A 20,461-nucleotide genomic window follows, 5' to 3' on the forward strand; every position below is an offset into this window, starting at 1 on the left:
TCGAACCTGTCGTAATCGCGCAGACGTTATTATACCCGAGAACCGTGAATGAAAGTGGTGCTGCTTGTTCGCAGGAGCTTATGTCGTGTTGCGTCGCGATGGACCCCGTGTTTCTTGACTTTGGCGAACGTATCGGATCACGGTTACTTGATAAAATTATATTCTTCTCGGTCAAACACTTTTCTCTTGAAAATTAAATTGATAAAACGTCCAGTTATCTTAAAAACGTTACGAACTTCTCGACGAACTAAGTACTCCTGTTTTAATTATTAAATAACGATAATATGATCTACTTTCAATTCGTTTTCAACTGTTCCACGTGAAGAAAAGGAGAAACACAACTTAAACACGGCGTTCGATTACCGCGGATAGTAGTAGAAACAAGTAAAGAGTACAAATAGAGCATAGAGTCATCGGAAGCGGTCAAGTAAAGGGGTCCATCGCATCCTCGAGGTCAGTGAAACGCACATCGAGGATCGAACGGATTAATGGTATAACGGAGAACGCGTGTAGAGAGCCTAGCAAGCTTTCTAGTGATTGTTAAAAATTCGCATTCACCCTTTTACCACGAGTTTCAAAGATGTCCGCGTGTGTCCGTGGGTGAATGGAGGTGTTTGATGTGACGAGGAGCAGTTAGAGGCGGAGGACGTAGGTGAAAAGGTGTGCAAGGGGTCTCCACGTGGCCACAGGATCAGTGTGAAACGGTAAAGCGGCGTATGCAATATATTTTTCTACCTTTTACTTTCGGAACTTCGCCACGTCGTTGAGGCATTCATTTTTATAGGGATTATTAAAGCGATTTCGCAAGCTCTGATAACACGCGATGCACATTAGCGAGTCACGCGGCGATCGTAATTAAATTAATATACGTCGAGTGTATTGCTGAATCCTTTTACGGTGTAATACAGAGTCGTTCTGTAAATCACGATACTGTGCCTCGTAGTAATTTTATAGTGGGACGAGAAAAATGGCGGCGAGCTATCGTAACGTTTCTTCTGTAAAAGACAATTTTACTTTGCTACATTACATTTGTAAACGATATTAAAATTTGTTTCTCCGTCTGTGCAGATAAAATTCTCATTTAGTTGGAGGAAATTTCTTCTTCGGTACTGTCTTGCGGTGTAGTTCGATGATTTTTGCAAAATTCATTTACGCTACTGTTTCTACATGGTCGTTTCGCATTATGATTTCAATAAAGCTAATTCTAATTCTAATTTATCGTACACGAATGTCCTGAATCATACATTCTTCGTATCTGATGCTATTGTACGCAACCAATTTCGTAGACAGATAAGAAGAATGCATTTAAAATTCATTTCTCGCGTATTCCTCGTAATACGATTACACCGCGAAAGGGTTTGCCTGTATAACACGAACGTTTTATCGTATAAAATCGATCGATCGAAGTCTATATCCAGCGATTATCCATTAGAGAGCCTTACGAGAGAGTTGTGCACAAGCGTTTCTCGTCTAAGTTCCCGTTCACAAAGACTTTCTGCGACCGATTCATTACGCAGGTCTGCTCCATCCTTCGCCCTTCTGGACGATTCTTCTTTCGCTTCTTTAATTGGACATATCCGACGAAAATGAATCCCCTGGTATTCGTCGCTAATTAGACACTCTGAGAAATTGAAACACACGAGGACAATAATTATTTTTATAAAGCCTTTTACGTGGGATCGCGAGATTTATGTTCGGACATAACGAATGAGGCGTCGTTGAAAAATTAGTCGAGGTGTACTTCCAAGTGAAGTTCACTCGAGGCTTGTAAATGAGTCGGAGGAATATTTCGGGTCGAGTAAATGACTGATTCGGATTGATGTAAAGTTTCAACTGACTCGACTAGTCCAATCAGGTATAAAAGATTTCGAATTAACGTTGAGCAAAAGAAGAAAAACGCGAAAGAAAGGAACGCGTACGAATGTTCCGCGCATTCTGCGGTGGATTTAGTTATTTTCTATCCGTGTGTTCGAATGTTGTTAATTTTGCGCGTAGGTTTTAATAATGGATCTTAATACTGCAATGGGAGTCATTCGTGTTCGATGCATTTCATCTTCAGCGAAAAAAGAATAAAAAGATTCAAGAATATAAACATTTCCCTTCGCGCAGCTTGAGAGATGAATAGAAATTATTGAGAGTTTTCACAGAAATTTGAAAACGTTTTATCGTATAAACTCGAATTGGATGCGAATGATTCTTGCGTGCACTTTGAGCGCTAATTTTATAGCACCGTACAAGTGTAGAGGCTCGTGTCTGAAATTCATGAATACTTCTTGACCTCGTTACGAGCGTGTCTTTTATGCGATTCACAAATATGTAATTGCGTTGGGCTCGAAAGGAGGACGGAGAATTATGAGGGAGATGATTAGCTCGAGATTTGTTACGCGTTTCGTTAGTTTTTTGTTGTCGTTTGTATTCGATTCTCATCGACTGGTTGCACTTGGAAAGAAAAAGGGAGATTACCATTCGCATCTCTTTGACGTTCATTCTGAACAGTGCCAACGACTGCTAAAACACTTTGGGTTTACCGTTCTAGCGAAACTATACAGGGTGGACTGAAGGGTGCAGAAAAAATCCAATTTCTTGTTCGTTTCGGGGGGAACGATGATTCAAAATTTAATGAAAATCCGCCTGGTGATTCTCACGTATACGATCTTTAATTCCTTTATCAGTGATTTGAACAGAATTGGAACATTCGAAACAGTGAGACGATAATTACGTTTCCTTGCAAAGTTTCTTCAAAGAATGAAAATTAAAGGAGAAAATCAGCTGCATCGTTTAAAAACGACCCCGTCGAAAGTATACTTCATCGAGTCGATTACATCGTAAATTCAATCCATTCTGTATATCACTATGAAAACGAATAATCATCATTTCTGTGTTTCCAGATACTTGGCTCTTCGCGAGTTAATTAGACGAAAAATAGTTCGACTCGATGTGTCACGAGTTACGAAAATTATTCTTAATATCGAGTATACGCGTGTAATCCAATGATTTCGCTGTGTCCTTTTAACCATCGCACTACCAGCGTACGGGTTGCCTTTTCTATGAATCAACGACACCCAAAAAAATACGAGCATTATTTCCGGTTATGAAAGAAGATGGACGAAAGCGAATTAAAAAGATATACGTAAAGCAAGAATCAAAATGTAGAGATCATTCTTATTCGATGCGCGTCTGCGTAAAGTACTCTTCTTGGTAGTACGAAGGTTGAGGTTTCGATGGATCAAAGAGCGCCACATGGATTAATAAATTAACACGGTGTTTAATGTTTTGGTTAATATTTTGTTTCAGACTGTTTCGAATAAGAATTGAAAGTTTCACGTGCTTTGTATGTTTGTATTCTTAACTCTTTCGAAAGGGATGACCTATACTGAAATACCATTCTCCTGTTAGCTCTGAGATCTGTTTGAGAAGATATACAGTCATATTACAAATGATTTTACATTTTGAAAATTGCAATACGTTTTTTATTTTTAATTCAGATGCGCTATATTTACCGTGTTGTTAAAAAGAAACATTCGTTTCGAAAGGGTTAAGCAAAGTTTGAAAACTGCTCGATGCGAATTGGTCAGGTACTTCAGATCTAGTAGAATTTTGTATACTTTTTTAATGATACAATTGCGTAAGACACGATCACACTTAGTGTTCATAAAGATATTCAGTTTTCAACATTGCGAACTAATCCACACATACACACATACATAGCCAGTTGCAATAAATTAAAAGAGAGGGAAGACGAGCGGTGAAGAAATAGAATCGGAGAGTGATATCGTAAGGAAACATTTGTAATTACGTTTCAAAGTGGAGGCAACTTAATCAAACGCGTGAAACTATTTGTACGAGGACAATTTTTCATGAATTCGTCGTTTTCCTGTTTGTACTAGCACGTCCGTACTTGGTTATCGTTTAATAAGATAATCCTTTTGAGAAGATTATCCTTTGCGATAAGAAAACGGAAAAAGGCAGAGGAAGAAGTGTCAGTTTCTCTATCTTCTTCGTAAGGTTTCACGATGAATTTACTGGACGAACTGATTGTATCGCGCGCGGACGATTACTTTATAAAACTTTAAGGCTGAACAGGGTTGTCGTGCGGTTGGATTTTTATCGTCTATTTGTTTCCCGTTTCACTTTCTCCAGGTTTTTACCTTAAGTGCTACCGTTCTATTTCAGATACGAACTTTATTTTAGATAAATACGTATTAAAGCATTTACTATTGTCAAGCATTTTTTCTTTCTTTGGTCAATATCAGATGAGCACAAAACCTCGTTAGAATTATTATCGAGTTCAATTCAACACATGTTTCAAGTCAAGGAATAATTCAGGACCCTTAATTTATCTTACAATTTGACGAGATGTTTCAAAAATTAAAATTGATGGATTCAGATTGTAAAAGAGGACTTAAAGTTACTTGACTAATCTGAACGAGGCTTTAGTGCTTCATTTTTGGAAGATTTCTTTTCAGGAAAAACAGGTCGTAAAAGGGCTTTAAGAGTCGGCTGCAAGAAGTGAGGAAAGCTTCGAATATTAAACTGAATTTTTTAATATTATTCTTTTTACCCTTATTTGAAATTGTTCGTAATTTAATTCATCGTAATTTTCCCTTAACTATGATGATTGATGATTGATAAATTTTTGATGAAGATATATTTTACGTTTTCAGCAGGAAATACGAAAAGTTTCAAAATAAATGAAACGATTCTTTCTAATATAGTAACGAAGTCTGAACGAAGAGGGCTTAATTACGATTACGAGACTACTTCAGAGGGTTCTGTCGCAATTTTCCAAGCGTAAACACAGGTTGGGTTGCAGTCAGTGTATTAAAAAAATGTCAAATGTTTGACGCAACGAAATAATTAATTCAAGTAGCCGAGTATGCCATTTTCTGTGGGATAAACGGAGAGTGCATCCTTATCCCTGGGTTTCTGGGACGAGGACGTGATCGACCTCGAAATCTCGAGGTAACGGAGTGATCTTGCGCGTCATCGGCCACCACCGACTGCTCGTTCGATCGTCGATCAATTATCGTTTTTACCGAAAATTATAATTATTTCCTTCACTAATTTCATTTATCGTTGCATTCTATAATCCCACAATAATTTTTCATCATTTTTACCCAGCATAAAATAACAAATTCTTACACCTAATATAACAATTTTATCTGACATATCGCGTCTCCCTATAATTCTAACTTCATCAAAAATAGTAATCACACATTCCAGCAGCTTCGTTAAAAACCAGAAAAAAAATTATAGAATGAATAAAATCTTTCAAATCTCTAAATATTTTTCTACCCCCCTCGAGAGCTATCTCTTCTATCATGAAAAAAATATCACCTTTAATATCTGCAGATATCACGGAGTACACCAGCGATAAAACGAGCGGAGGGCGTAGAGAAGACAGGCTTGGGTGACAGGAAATCGTAGAGTATCGTTAGAGCGACGATCGTTCCAGGATCGGTGGTTAAGCTGGCTGCGACAAACCGGGAATCATCCAGGCGGCGAGCGAGAGAGCACCTACGTCGGCAGTTGCACGACAATTGGCAATCGGTCGAAAATAATAGGCAGGCGGTCCGTTGGGGGTGGCTTTTGGCTCGGCTCGTAGGAGGCCAAGGGAGCAGGGGTGCCGGTGGATGAAAAACGGCGTGAGGTCAGGAGAAAGAGGAACGGGCGTGCTTATCGTGCATCGTCTCCAGCTGCCTCGAAACGCTCCTCCAACGTCAAGCTAAGCCCGCGCCCGGTGTCCCTCCGCACCCGTTCCGTACTTCTCGACGTGCCTCGGCCAAGAGTATCTCACGCTGACGTCCGCAAAAACACCACCGCGAGACGACGACGACGACGACGACGTGTGTCACACCGTGCGCCACAGGATCCTCCAGCCAATCCTCCCTAATCTCGTTTGGCCGCGACGCATCCGCGGTCCATCGACCGTCGTGTCGTCGATCGGCATTATTGGGGACGATGATCATCGGTTTGTTATTCAGGGAGTTTGGGGTACACTGTTGCGAATCGTTCATCGATGCCTTCGTCTTCTATGTAATTAACCCGTTAATATGGAATAATTATTTTATCAGAAATTGCTAGCAATTTCTTGCTGCTGGCACGTAATTATATTATGAGACGGAATAGTTTCTTTTTGAATAGGGCAAAAATATATTGGGGAAGGGGGTGCAATATGTGGTATAAGTTATGAGTGGTAATTTTATATATTTTTCTAAATTTTTGATCGATTGAAAATTGATTTTAAATCGGTTGCACATCAAACTCTCAGATCTTCTGTCCTGTTTCAAGTTGGTATTCACAGTGGTTTTAGGAGGAATGGCAAGAGTGCAAAGGAACTTGCGGCTTCTTATTTTATTAATTACACCACGGTCGATGTATACTCGACTGGTACATAATTAAAAGAAGGAAGTGGCACGGTCGTCAAAACAGAATGAATCACATTAGAGATCAATACGCGGAGCTGACAACAGGATGCTTAACCCATTAAGTGCCAGTTGTCTATTTATAGGTGAAGGTACATTTTATATTTCCGACGATGGTAGATATCACGGTATTCTCATCCAAGTAGCCGTGTTATAATTAGAAACAGGTAGAAACAATTACGTCAATCATCTGGTATTTTTCAAGGTGTGATATCACGATAAACGTCCTCAAACGTCGACGTCAATGATGAACCCTCGTTCGAATGCAACTATCTAGTTAATCGATAGAAGCTGTTCACATTTATTCAATATAAATCTATTGTTATACGATAGACCTTTTTCCTTTTATCTCGTTAATCCATTATTCTAATTTTACAGTCCATTATTCTAATTTTACACGAAAGACTGACGTAGAAACAGGTTGTTAAGAGGGCGTTTAAGGAGTGGTTCTATGAATGGGAGTAAGACGAAGATAAAAAATCTAGAAAAGTTGCATTTGTGTGGTTTTGTCTTCGAAGGGGACGGTTTTGAAAATTCGTCTAGTACGCGTGCACTAATTACAAGAGCTCGTTAATAGTGCGAAAGCTCCTGTGTAATTGAGCGTGGGTACGTTGCACTTATAGTAGGCTCTTACTACTAGTGCACGCGTACTTGACGGATTTTCAAATTCTTCATGCTTGAAAGCTGAGCCTTAAGACAATTTTGTTATTCTCTATCTTCTCGTCTTGTTTCTTTTTATTATAAATAAATCTCTTGAATGTTTCATTAACCATTGTTGAATAGTTTCTATACGTGTAGATGTTTTGAAAAACGATATACTCATCTGTTAAGAATATATATACTATAACAAATAATTTTATTCGAAGAGAATTTAACGTTAAATATTTTTAACTGTTTTAACTGAAATTCTAGTCTAGTAGGAGTGACGTCATAGAATCTTTGACGTAAATGCCTCGTTGCCGATGATCGAAGTGAAGCTGGCAACACTTCGGCCACTTGAGACGAGTTCGATTTTTTAAACATTTCTCCCCCCACGTCCCTCCTCGAGTGAGTTAAATATGGATCTTTAACTTAGACAATACACTGATCTTGTCCTCCTACACTCTCCTTTTGACATCCAGAAATCTTCAACTAATGCGAGAAAACAAATTCTTCACGGACTGCAGAAGATTCGCGTTCTGGTAATAGACAAAGCGGAAATTAACCTTTATACCCTCGCGTGTAGACGATTAGTATATCTAGTGAATTTAGTTTGAAATTCAAATTAATTAATGATATCTCAAGAGACTATTCTCTAACTTAGTTTAGATATTATTTTGATTTCGTTATAATTTAAAAGAAAGCTATTAAAAATATATGTAAAAATTGATTTTTACCGTAAATTAAATTATATAATGATAAAATTTTTATACTTCTCGCAGTGATAGAAACGCGCATCGTAGACGTCTGACTAAACGTGGTTCTATCCACTGTCACTACTTCTCATCTGACAATCGCGCCACGCGTTTGTTGCCTCTTCAAGCATCCCATGAGACTTAGGATCTGCAATAATTCACGTTTCCCATTTAAATCAGCGTACAATAGCATGGTGGCTCAAGTCAGATCGAAGGATTAGAAAAACGACCCGTACCCAAACGTGCCGCGATGGATGGGGCACTTTACATTTCTGGAGATACCGCAGACATGATTCTAGTGGAGTTCGTGGTAACGAACCATCGAGAGCAGCTTCTTTTTACCTCGACAATCAGGTCATTGGGCCTGCAACACCACTGGGAATAGCAGAATGCCGTGAACCACTCGAATCGCTCCTTCGACAATCCATTTCTCGGCTCTTTCCTTTCTGGCGGCAGCCAACCGCAGTGTCGACGTCAGTACTACGAAAAACGACGTCACGAGACGCATCCAAATATATTACACACTCTGCCGTGTGCGATGTTTGTAATCACGTTGCTGCGAGCTCATTACTGTCGATAATTGTTGGTTTTAGTCCAGAGATATGGGAATGCTTTAGGATGCACCACTGGGATGCAAAGTGCCACTTCAGCGCGCGATACTACTGTTTTGGTGTGTATTCGGATACAGAGCTTTGGACCAGTTATTTATATCTTTAAGATATTTCGATAATTATAATAGAGCATTAAAAAGAATCAGTGAATTTTTCAATTAATATTTTCGTAAAAAGTTTCAAGCCTTCGTTTCCTAGGGTTTGACAAAAAATTTGTTCACTTTATTAGCGAATAATATAGATGGTAGATACATTTGGAATCTGAAATCTTCTCCGACGATTTTCATTCTCTTGAAGGGGAATCTTTAGACGCCAACGTCTGCGCCAGTGTGTTGCCATATCGAATCCAGTGCTCGACAATTAGAAAGGCATTGTGGAAACGCGCTTTTCAGAGTGACTGGTCGATACTACGACTTAGAATCAGTGACGGGAAAAGGGATTCGTTCTTATCATTCTCAAGGTAAGGTCACGAGGTCAAGGTAAAAGCAAATACATTCACCCTGACCAAGTATTATTTGTTAACCGCATAACACTGCTAACTTACGATTCCATTACGCTTTTCGATACCGTACATCTCGTTCAATTGAATTCTATTTAATTTATTTGCAAATAAGTGCTTTTTGTTTATTACTTTTGTTTGAAATATCATTACGAGCGATCTATTTTATGATTCATAAAATCTGTACAAATTATAATATATTCATGAACTATGCTTTATAATTACTGGAAAGGTGAACTTTCATGGTGAAAGAGAAGTCACTTTATGGTGCTTTAAATGGAACACTTCATATTATTTTTTATAGAAATCAAAAGAGCGTTAAAAACTGATTAAATAAGTATTAAGACATGATATGTCTAAAATGCAGATTTGTTGAGATATTTGTAATGAATGATTTCCGTCCGGCAGTACGAATTATTGACCTGTACTACTGAATCAGATATCTAACAATTGTTTCACAAATGATATATGTACATTTTTCAGTTCATGAACACTACTGTTATGTCTCTAAAAGTATATTATGAAACTTATGCGCATATATTATGAAACTATGCACCATTTTCCAAGCAATTGAATGCCTGTCTCAGTAGTAAAGGTCAATAATTTGCACCTTCCAACGAAATCTTTCAATGTACGTATCTCGGTAGATATTCATGTTACATCTTTTATGATTAAATACTTGTTTACTCATCTTTTCATTCTTTTTCAACTTCTTTAAAAATAGATAGGGTATTCCATTTAAAAACTCAAAGTGGGTTCACAATGAAAGAAACTATTTCGAGGTATCCACAGCTGCATTAACTTATGGTAACGAAGAGTAGTACGGTTGAACCGTTGTATATAGAAAATAACGTGTTTTAATTGTCATTTAAAAGAACAAATACGTTCAATTAACACTGATTCTTAATACCAATCAATTTTAACTAACAACTATCTTTCATAAATTTACATAATATTTCACAAAATTTCTATATCGTCGTGACATATTTTACGATTCAGCAAGAAATATCAAGATGTTCAAGAGAAGTAATATTCCTAATTGTGACGGTACTAATGAGTGCGGCCACAGCTCCTCCCTCACGTGTCACGTGGTAAAGAAGTGATATTTCAAGATCGAATAATGATCTTGGTTCTTCTCGACTGGTTTTCTGCTAACAATATTTATCAATATCATGTATGTAGTGAAAATAATTACGTATAACATTTATTTAATTTTTATTATAAATTGAGAGATATATAGGGACGTTGCCTTTAACTTTAATTGAACGTAAAATATTCTGTCGCGGAAGGACAAAAGCGTAGAATGAACGACTTATTCTTCACTTGATATTTTTAAATAATGAAAAGAATGTCTTTTAATTATCATCAGAGATCAGGGCCAATTGTGAAGTCGAGCCAGCCCTGCAGAGAAGTGCATTTCTATAGGGGGATACGCATACAACTCTACTCTTCAAGTCCCGGTACCTACACCCTTCTCACCTAATCATCCTCTCTTCTCTTTCTGTTCTCTATGCATGAAAACACACAAAATTAACTTCTATTTTTAACGATATAAGTTCATCGTTCCACCCTTGTCATTACAAGACATATGCCAATTTTGTTATCGCACATAGTATCAAAGTAATCAAAATTTTCAAAGGAATTCGAACTTGAAATAAATAAATTTGTAAACCTTCATTTAATCGGAAATGAAGAAATAGCGACACATGGTCGCAGAGATATTCGAGAAGGAATATCAAAAAGCACCCTCTCACTTTGTGCAGTCCCTTGGAGGTATTCTAGATGTGTTGGCGCGCGCGCGCGCGCTTTCATGCGTGTATATATGTATACCTTCTCGAAGAGAGCGGCCACTTGACGATGCACGAACGACGCGAACACGTAGCATTCTATTCGCGGCACAATTTTCGAGGATCGATATATCGAGCGGCGTGTCCCGTCGGTCGACGACGATGTCTTCAAATAGCACGGTAGTTAACGTCTTTGAGAGTCACCCTCAAGAAGGGAAGCGAGAGCGAGTGGAGGAAGAGAAAGAGGGAGAAAGGCTGCGGGAACCTTTCTTTCCCTCCCTCGATTTTTCTGCGTCCTCTTCCTCGTCATCGATGACGTTCCTTCTACCTGCACTGTCTTCTCTACCCTTTCCCCTTTCCACTTTTTTATTAATATTTTGTGTGCTTATGATGTTGTCTGTTTCACGACAGAAATTACTAATTTAACGAGCTGAGACGGAGTCAATTATAAAAGCCAATTATTTTCCTATTTTTAGTTACTTCAAACTATTTCTGATCCTCGACACATGTTTTTGTATTGATAAAAGATACACAGATCGATTATATTCAAACTGTTATAGTTATCTAAATTATTCACTGCTATCGAAACTCTATCGTTCGCCTTTCTTTTACTTTATTTAACTGTTGAATATATGAATTTATAATAAGGTACACCGTGTTTCTCGCGTGGTACCACTTTCCATTAACGGCAGCAAACATTCTTTTTTTTTCTTTCTTCCTCCTTATCCGGTGAAGAGATCTTGTTAGAACATATTGAAAACAAGGGCAGTTTCGGCTTCCCCTCGTTTCTAAGTTGCATCTACAATACATCAAAGAAACCAGTGGCATACAGTAGTCGCGCCTTAATATTCCGTTCTCCAACACTCGTTAACGCGCACCTCTATGAGCCATTGTAACGAGAGCCACGTTTTAATTGCGCACAGTCTTGCTAATGAATGTCCAGCAATAAGCTGCTTCGTTAACCCGTTTAACGCGTCACTTTCCTCCAAATAGAAATTGCTGTCCAGATCAGTCACAAATAATTCCGTCGCGTATTTAAAATCATTTTTTCTTGCAGAAACAAATATCCAAATGCTTTTATTTCCTTTGCTACGAAATAACCTCTAAACAGTCTCCTCTAAAGGTAACCAAATATTCGATACGCATAGTTTATTCTATCGTCGCCGCGGTGCCCTGTTCGCGCAAAAACGAAAACGTGCGTTTATTCTTCCCCCTCGAGGCGTTCATCGTTGCAATTAGCGGAACGGAGGCGGAGGAGTGTGTTCTCGTGGCGCGATTACGGTATCCAGGGTGGAAAAGCGGAGAAGACCGCGAACGTATGCCGCATTGGGGTAAATTCGTGTCGTTGGAACCATCGGAGACGCTCGACGGACCCACCAGGGATTACCACCACCATCCCTCGACACGCTGGTCCTAGGCGCGTGGTACGTACTCTCTTTCCCGACCCTTTCCAACCCTCTATCTTCGTTCACTTTTGTGTATACGTCACTCGAAGCACGCGAATCAGAGAGACAGAGAAAAGGGGGGCGAAACCGCGGAAGAGGGGCCGAGAACGAACGAGAAAGAGTCTCGCCCCCTTCTTCCTTTTCTTCTTCCCTCTGTATCGAGTTAAGAGGAAGAAGCGGCGAGGGGCTGGCGGCGAGGTACATCGGTGTGCCACCGGTGTTGCTGGTCCACCACCTCCATCGCCACCACCACCGCTACCAACGAGCATCCACCTCTCCACCTCTGCCTCTCTCTCTACCAAGCGACGATGAGGATTCTGCAGCTTCGGCAAAGTCGTTTGAAGAAGTCAGTCGACGGTTGCACGTCCTCGCGATTCGGGAATAACGATCGTGGGAAGAGCGAACGAAACGTCAGAAGAAATACGGGGACAGAGGGAAGAGGCGAAGGGATCGCAAATTTACTCAAAAGCTGTTGCACGCCCGTGCACATCCGTCGCGTTTCTCACATCGCCTTGTTGTATCTCGACACTTCCGTTCGTTGTCACCGTTCTTCGCACCGTACGTTCCTTCGTCTTGGGACACGAGGAAGATGCGCTGAGGAGCGATCGACGAAGGATGTCGACGGACGAGGCACATGGAGGCGGCATGGTCTCCGCAATCCTTTCCTCGGTCGTGCTTCTCCTCCTGTTGGGACGCACCGCGGACGCTCAGTAAGATTATTCCTCCGCATCCGGTTCTCCCTCCCTGTCTCGCTCTACCGCTTCGTCGGCCATTTTAATGCGCCTTCGAATCGCAAATTTTTCTATGCGTATCTTGTCGATTTTGGTAATTTTTCTATTTGAAAAGAGTATTTCAGGTTATTCCATAAGTCACGCGGTTCTTTCGTTACATACGTGCGTTAGATGTAGATTCAATGAATTTCAATTGGTCTTTTTCATCTGTGATTAATTAATCAGCATTTTTCTTTGGCTATAGCCGTCAAATTTTTCGCGATATCTAGGGGAATTAAATTAATAACTGTTGTGACCCTCTTTTGTTTATAGGAATAATTTTTGAACTTGTAAAGTAAACGTAGAGCCTTCGCGACGGTTCTAATCGTTATTCGTTCTGAGCACAGAAAGAAAAGTATGCAGTAATGGGTTAACAGTTAGTGCAACGATTATCAGCAAATTTTGTTTAGTGATAATCTGTATGTGAATGTGATCACTTGTGAACCTTCAAGCTAGAAATATGTCCATTCAGTTCGTTTCTGTTTATAGCAATGTATTATAGTAGTCCATTGTTTTAATTAGACTCGATTTGGCAAAAATCGTATTTACTCATGGAATAACCAAATGAAAACTTAATTCTAACATTTCTTGTCGTTTCTCCTCCTATTCGATGAATTGAAATGTAGGATAATATTCTCTTCCCGTCGAGAGCTAATTGTTGGCAAGCAAAGTCTTCTGCGGACGTGAGGCCCTCCGAGTACTGCAGTGGTGCAGATTTTTCGTAACTCCATTATATGATTTTATTGCCTAGAATTGGAATTTAGTGAAATCATCATTTAGTCATAGAATTTCTTTAAAAAAAATATATATATATAAATCAGAGTAGCATCTGGAATAATTGCCAATATATTTCGTTTTACTTAAAATAGTGTTTGTTCGTCACTTTTAATGTAAATTATAAAATATAATTATTATTGGACATTTCGTTTATCCCACGAGAACAAAGTGTACATCTCGTTGTAAGATAGAAATAATTTTTACGTAAAAAATATACAAACCGACATGTTTAATTGAAAATTCTTCTAGCAATGTAACGAATCGTTCAGAATCGAAAGCGGAGGATTCGCAGCAGGATTGAAATCTCCAAGAACAAGTCACAGCAAGAGAGAGAGAGACATTCGAAGAATCGTTCAGAACTAAAAGCTGAAAGTACCGAAAGTAAAATTGCGTATAGTGAAATCCATAAAGTGAAGTGCTTAATGTGCAATGAAGCTGTTGTGTTAAAATAATTGACAACCACGAACAACGAAATCGAAGCGATCACGTCGATGCGTACTACTCAAGTGCTTCAAATCAAATTTCACAGCTTGTTAAATAAAAAAAAACCAACGGAATTAAATAAAAGGTTGTGCGGTAGTGGCGAAAAATAATTTTGAGCCTCTGTTTCGCGTGTTTTACGTACGATGCGTTAATCAATCCTAAAATATATCCCAAAATTTCGTTTCCCGTTTTCTAATCATTGAAGAAAGAGAACTTGAAAAAGAGAAACAGTGAAACGTTGGCGATATAAATTTGTGAGATGATGTGTAGAGTGAATTCGAAACCAAATTTTATTTAGTACCTCAATTACCACTCCTTTTATATTCTTCGCGTAAAGGATCGTTAGATGTCAATACAACACTATATCTATATTGTTTCAATATAGGCTTCTGATCAAGTTCTACATTTCATTTTTCGAATAATAAAATATTTTGTAAATGTTCAAATAAATAGAATAGCATGGCAGTCCATGGCTACTCGTAAACGCCATGCATCGAACGCAGTACTGTTCAGTTAATCCATTTTTATTCGCTGATACTCTTATTTAAGATATTTGCGCGAGAATTTCTTCTAGATTTTATGCGTTTCAATTGAGAAAAGTGGTTCTTATTGAAATTTGTCACTGAACATTTCAGGAGAAGCTTGGAGTTCTTCGATCTTCTACCGGAGGACCCTAAGCTGTACGACAAAATGCGACCGCCAAAGAAAGATGGACAGGCGACCGTCGTTTATTTCCACGTCACCGTTATGGGTCTTGATTCCATAGACGAGAATTCCATGGTACTGTGCGACATTATTTAACTACAATACTCTTACATTTCCAAATGTTTCTTTGCTATTGCATTCATACACCATTTTTGTTTAAATTGATTTTAATTATTAAAACTGACCCTTCATCGTCGAAAGGATAATTCGTGAAGCAAGTGTTTCTTTGATTTTTGAGGAGAATTCTAGAATAGAATTGAGTAGATTTAACTTTAACTGTGTTTCACATGCGATATTTCTTTAAGTAAGGAAAGTCTGTTAAACTTATTTAAGTATCTATATTTCAATGATTTTCGCGATTTTCACTTTCAGACCTACGCTGCAGACATATTCTTTGCTCAGACTTGGAAAGACAACAGGCTACGGTTACCAGAGAATATGACATCCGAATACAGGTAAGAGTTGCCATAAAATAATCCTAATTTAATTAAACTAATTATCTAATTAAACAATGTTCCTATTTGTATATATAAAACGTGAATAAGAGAAAACAGAAATAAGAGTGTTTAGAAGTCGAAATTTACTGAATTTACTGATAAAAAAATTACTGTTTCATCACAATTTCTTATTAATCTTTATCAAAAATATCATTTTATTAGCGTTTTTTCAATTACCGTTGTTTGCGAGAAACATTGAAATTGTGTAATTTAAGATTACTGGAGGTCGACTGGCTGAAGAACATGTGGCGACCGGATTCATTCTTCAAGAACGCCAAGTCGGTCACCTTTCAAACGATGACTATACCGAATCATTACTTATGGTTGTACAAAGACAAAACAATTTTATACATGGTCAAGTAAGAAATAAGATTCATTCGCAGTAATTAAATCGAAATCGATTGCATGCATTCATATACACATATCAATTTTACTTTATTTCTCTACTTTCTCATAAAAGGTATCGATTGAACTTAATTTTTAAATAATTTTCAAAGCCTATCGTGTGCACGCTCGATGGCTCGCAAATCCATAAATGAAATTTCCATAGAAAATAGAATATTATTAGTATGTCGTACATTTTTCAGATTAACGTTGAAGTTATCTTGCGCCATGAATTTCCTGATCTACCCCCACGACACACAGGAGTGCAAACTACAAATGGAAAGCCGTGAGTAGCATATTTTCTTCATAATATACTACTCTCCACTTTTTTAGAACCTTAAAATAAAATAGAATGAAGTAGCATGATGATTCATCTTTTTTATCCCGTTGCAATTCGTATTTACGACTGTTGCCAGATCAAGTCGGTAATTAATGGTTATTGATTATTAAGTAATTCATCGTAATATAAAATGTACTTTCGTTTATGATTCTTTGCAAATCACGTTTGGTACCATTATTATTCTCTACTTGTACGTGTCGGATAGATCACTAATCTATCCGTTTGATTAAATCGCATTCAAATCATTAAACGTTTCAGAATTCAGAATTCAGAATTTTTCAGAATTTCTCTATATTTGAAGTCTAACTTTTCAACCCAAACAATTATTATTCTAGCACAATTCAAGAATATTAGTCAGCCTCGAATTAAACAAAATTCCTTCCATCCCAGAAACTGCTTCGTGATGTGTCAATCGACTAAGAAAAAACTCAGAATTTAATTAATTATGCCCAAACTCTGTCATGCAAGCATCTTCGTCACTGTTTCTGGACGTCACAGCTTCTCGTTAGCTCTATCCACATTCCAGTCAATTTTCTGCAGACAATCTAGCGCGCGTCGTCACACCGGAAACCGCGTATTCGCTGTTAAAACAGGAGATATAAAAGAGAGAAAAAGAAGCGGTCCGATATTGGTGACAAATCGAGGTTGTGTCGCGTGAAATGGAACCGAACGGTCGTGCCACGATACGAAACAGTATCGTAGATCCGCATGAATATTCCCTTTAGTTTAGCGGTCTGAATGCCGTGCGATTTCACAAGGACAAAACAACTCGGTCAACAGTGTCGCACACGACGGACGAAATGATCTTCCAGTGGGATCCTGACGTGCCACTCGTCGTCGACGAGAACATCGAGCTACCGCAGCTGCAACTGGTTAAGAATTACACGGCCGACTGCACGCAGGTCTATTCTACTGGTAAGCGAGGACCTCGACGTCGTTTTACTCTTGTTCCTCCTAATTAACCGTTTTCACGGATCGTTCGATAATGGCTCATCGTTGGCTGAGGCAAGGGTGAACGAGGAAAACTCTAAACTGAGAGCGAATTTTGGCTCGTGCAGATCTTTGTCTCGATTCTCGATGACAATGAGGCTCACGGGAATAGTGGAAAGGATTGACGAGCCTACGCTCCTGTTTTTCTATATATATTTGTATCTATTTGAAGTTGTCTTTTTGTAGAATTTGAAAAGAATATATTACGATGTATAATTGTTTTTTTTAATTTTTTTACATTTGGTGTTAGGCCTTGATCGTGGATTATAGACTCGTTAAGTCGATGTTTCGAGTCTTGTGGAATTTTGGGCACAATGCACTTACAAATTTCCATCTGTTACGAAGGATCATTAGAAATTAGATTTTGGAGGCATAAGCGTTGAACTTAGTTTCCAAGATGTTTCTATTTTAGATCCAGAACTGTGCAATTCTATGGTTCTAACGATTTTGTTAGAGTAGCTTCTTCGAGCTGGTGATGTCACCTCGAAGAAGGGTGCAACGACCGTAGCAGACAATAAGCTTAGATTGCGCGTAGGTTCTTACAGACATTTTGCTACGGTGAAGAGAAAATTCAAACGAGAACCAAACGCTGAAACGAAATTCGAACAATAGAGGAGATAATGGAAATCCTTAAAGCTACGACGTCTACTAAACTTATTTCTGCTAACGAAAACTAAAAGAAATTCTAAATCAAATAGAAAGGCTACGAAATAGAACGTCCAAATTAGATATGCAATTAACCAGAGATTTTTTCATATTTAGGTAACTTCACTTGCCTCGAGGTAGTGTTCGTCCTGAAACGTAGGCTTGGCTACTACTTGTTTCACACTTATGTTCCTACCTGTCTGATCGTTATCATGTCGGTAAGTCTCATTAAGAGAAACAACCACTCATTATTTCTTCTTTTTCATCTGATTCACGTGAAACAATTTTAACTTGCGATTTTATGCAGCGTCGTTCACGTTTTACAACTACTACTTCGTTCTACAACTACAATACCAGTGTCCTATTAATTATTTGTAACTTATAGTTTAGCAATTTATAGAGGAACCTGGTCACGCTCTTAATAAATTACTAACATCGCTCTATTTTTATCCGTCAATCTTCTTCCATCGTATCGTCGTTAAAGTAACAGAAAAACGCATTTGAGATAGCGTTTCAATAATTTACAACGATCTTCCAACATTGATGGCGGGTAGAGAAGAAACGCGAGCGCAGAGAAGAAACGGGACGATATTTCTGGTAAAATATTTCTAACAAACTAAATTCTCGCCCCGTCCTGCGTAGTGGGTGTCCTTCTGGATAAAACCGGAAGCGGCTCCGGCCAGAGTGACGCTCGGAGTGACATCCCTGCTGACCCTTTCGACGCAACACGCGAAGAGTCAAGCGTCGTTGCCGCCTGTCTCGTATCTGAAGGCCGTCGACGCGTTCATGTCCGTCTGCACGGTGTTCGTGTTCATGGCGTTGATGGAGTACTGCCTGGTGAACATCGTCCTCGGCGACTCGGACACGCCACCGAAACCAGCACCACCGCCTCCACCGCCGTCATCCAGCGGCACTGATTCCGCGAAGCTCGACAAGATCTTCGACATCGCCACTAAGGTAACGCCTGGATGAAGATCAATACGGTTCAGACAGCTTCTGTGCCTCGGACGAGGAGATGAAGATGCTTAATTACGTATATACGCACAGTGATCTTCCTATTTCTTGAAGATACAATCGTTTATAGAAGTGTTTCATCTTGACGTTAGATCGTGACGCGTGATTTTAGTTGCGTTGCTGGTAACGCGCGAGATTTTCATTCCTTCTGTTCACTTTCTCAAGTGTTCATCCGTTCTAGTTAATTCAGTATAAATAATACTTGGTCGCATGGATCGTTAATTAAACACCAGTACACTGTTGCTTCTCTTAAACCAAACTCACATCTTCTCAGACATCCATTCATCGAACATTCTCTTACTTTTCCAAGGCACTCACACAGTTGTACAAAAGACATATTTAAACACGTCATACATGTCCCAATTCATTACGCACAAACAAAGTGTATTCAAGTTCATTTAAGTTCTTTTACTTCCACATTCAATTACGAAGTGATTCTGGCCCAAATGTCGGTTTCTCTGTTGCTGGTCGACCACGCGTTCATGTCTCCGCGTGTCCGAGGCGCAGAAGCGTTGTCTGCACAGCGGCGGTTCAAGCTGTGATCGTTGTCACGCAGGAGAACGCAATGTTGCTATCCGGGCGATCGCAGAAATCGTCAGCAGGCCCGCCACCAGGCCCGACACCGGCCCAAAGGGCGCGGATGCGCGCCCTCAACATCGACCGGGTCTCCAGGGTCTTCTTCCCCTTCCTCTTCGCCATCTTGAACGTCACTTACTGGATAATGTTCGCCGAGTACATTTAAGCGGCCCTCGCGACGAAACCATCGACGCTGAAGGGAAATGATCGTCGAGCTGTTACACCAGTTCGTTTACTCGCGAGACTTGCAGTATTTTAATTAACGGGACAGCGATAGAGATCGAGGGGGTTTCCAGGCGCAGTTGGTGGAGAATTTTGGTGCAATTAAGAAGGGGTGAATTGACGTTGAACCGATTGTTTGTCGCATTCGTGGATGCGGTATTGGTTTTCGGTTGAACGGTAGTGGTAGACGTATCTCGAGGTAATTTCATGGGTGATGCTGCGAGGCGGATGTCTAATATATTATTATTTGTCGACTGTACTATTTTCTAACGTAGCAGAGTCGTAAATGTGGATGGATCGAAGTCACGTCGCGCTTGAACAATAATAATCCACGGTGGTAGCGGAGCAATGATGTTACAAAAATAATTAGAAGTTAAGTAGCAGAATCTCTCGAAATTGTAAATACATAAAATTCAAGCAGTTAGTAAATAATATATTACGTTAATATATTATGCGAGCAGAAGATAATATAAAAATCGAATTTTTTACCTTCCTTTTAATTGCATCATTATCTTCAACCAACCCTAACGGAGAAATAAAAATCATTTCGACTCACTGACCCAAGCAACGGTGCACGATGGATTCTAAATAAATTAAATTGAGCTCGTTTGCTAAATTGCGAACAGTGGCGGAAAAATAAGACGAGGCAAACGTTCCAACCCCTTGGGACGAAAGGGGACTAAATAGGTATCGAAATTGGTATTCTACGACTATATCGAAGCGTGTGGAACGAGTGGAACACTGAATCGTTTGACTAACGAGCAATTTAACGAGACAGCAGTCTACTACAATAAAAAATTGTTTCAAGTTTACAATTATACTACCGTTAAGAAGTAACAAGCGTTTTGTCGTAAGAAACTGTCGCTGAGCCAATCATCGACGATTGGTAATCGTTTG

At 39.2% G+C, this 20,461-nt stretch overlaps 1 protein-coding gene across 3 annotated transcripts; it reads left to right on the forward strand.

Annotated features, from left to right (window-relative positions):
- The first annotated feature begins 315 nt into the window (after nt 1-315).
- Nucleotides 316-19,520, forward strand: Ort (glycine receptor ora transientless). 3 transcript variants are annotated; one of them, XM_076894358.1, is made up of 9 exons: nt 316-704; nt 14,827-14,971; nt 15,269-15,351; nt 15,609-15,752; nt 15,981-16,063; nt 16,898-17,032; nt 17,870-17,970; nt 18,395-18,709; nt 19,323-19,520. In XM_076894358.1, the coding sequence occupies exons 2-9, from the start codon at nt 14,882-14,884 to the stop codon at nt 19,506-19,508; spliced, it is 1,137 nt and encodes a 378-aa protein (XP_076750473.1). In that variant the 5' UTR covers nt 316-704; nt 14,827-14,881; the 3' UTR covers nt 19,509-19,520. The 3 variants fall into 3 exon arrangements, with proteins under 3 accessions (XP_076750473.1, XP_076750470.1, XP_076750472.1); XM_076894355.1 differs by lacking the exon at nt 316-704 and adding an exon at nt 12,480-12,871; XM_076894357.1 differs by lacking the exon at nt 316-704 and adding an exon at nt 12,480-12,871 and having other exon boundaries at nt 19,356-19,520.
- The last annotated feature ends 941 nt before the right edge of the window (nt 19,521-20,461 follow it).

Source organism: Xylocopa sonorina, chromosome 4, assembly GCF_050948175.1.
Source record: "Xylocopa sonorina isolate GNS202 chromosome 4, iyXylSono1_principal, whole genome shotgun sequence".
In the NCBI taxonomy this organism is placed as follows: Eukaryota; Metazoa; Arthropoda; class Insecta; order Hymenoptera; family Apidae; genus Xylocopa; species Xylocopa sonorina.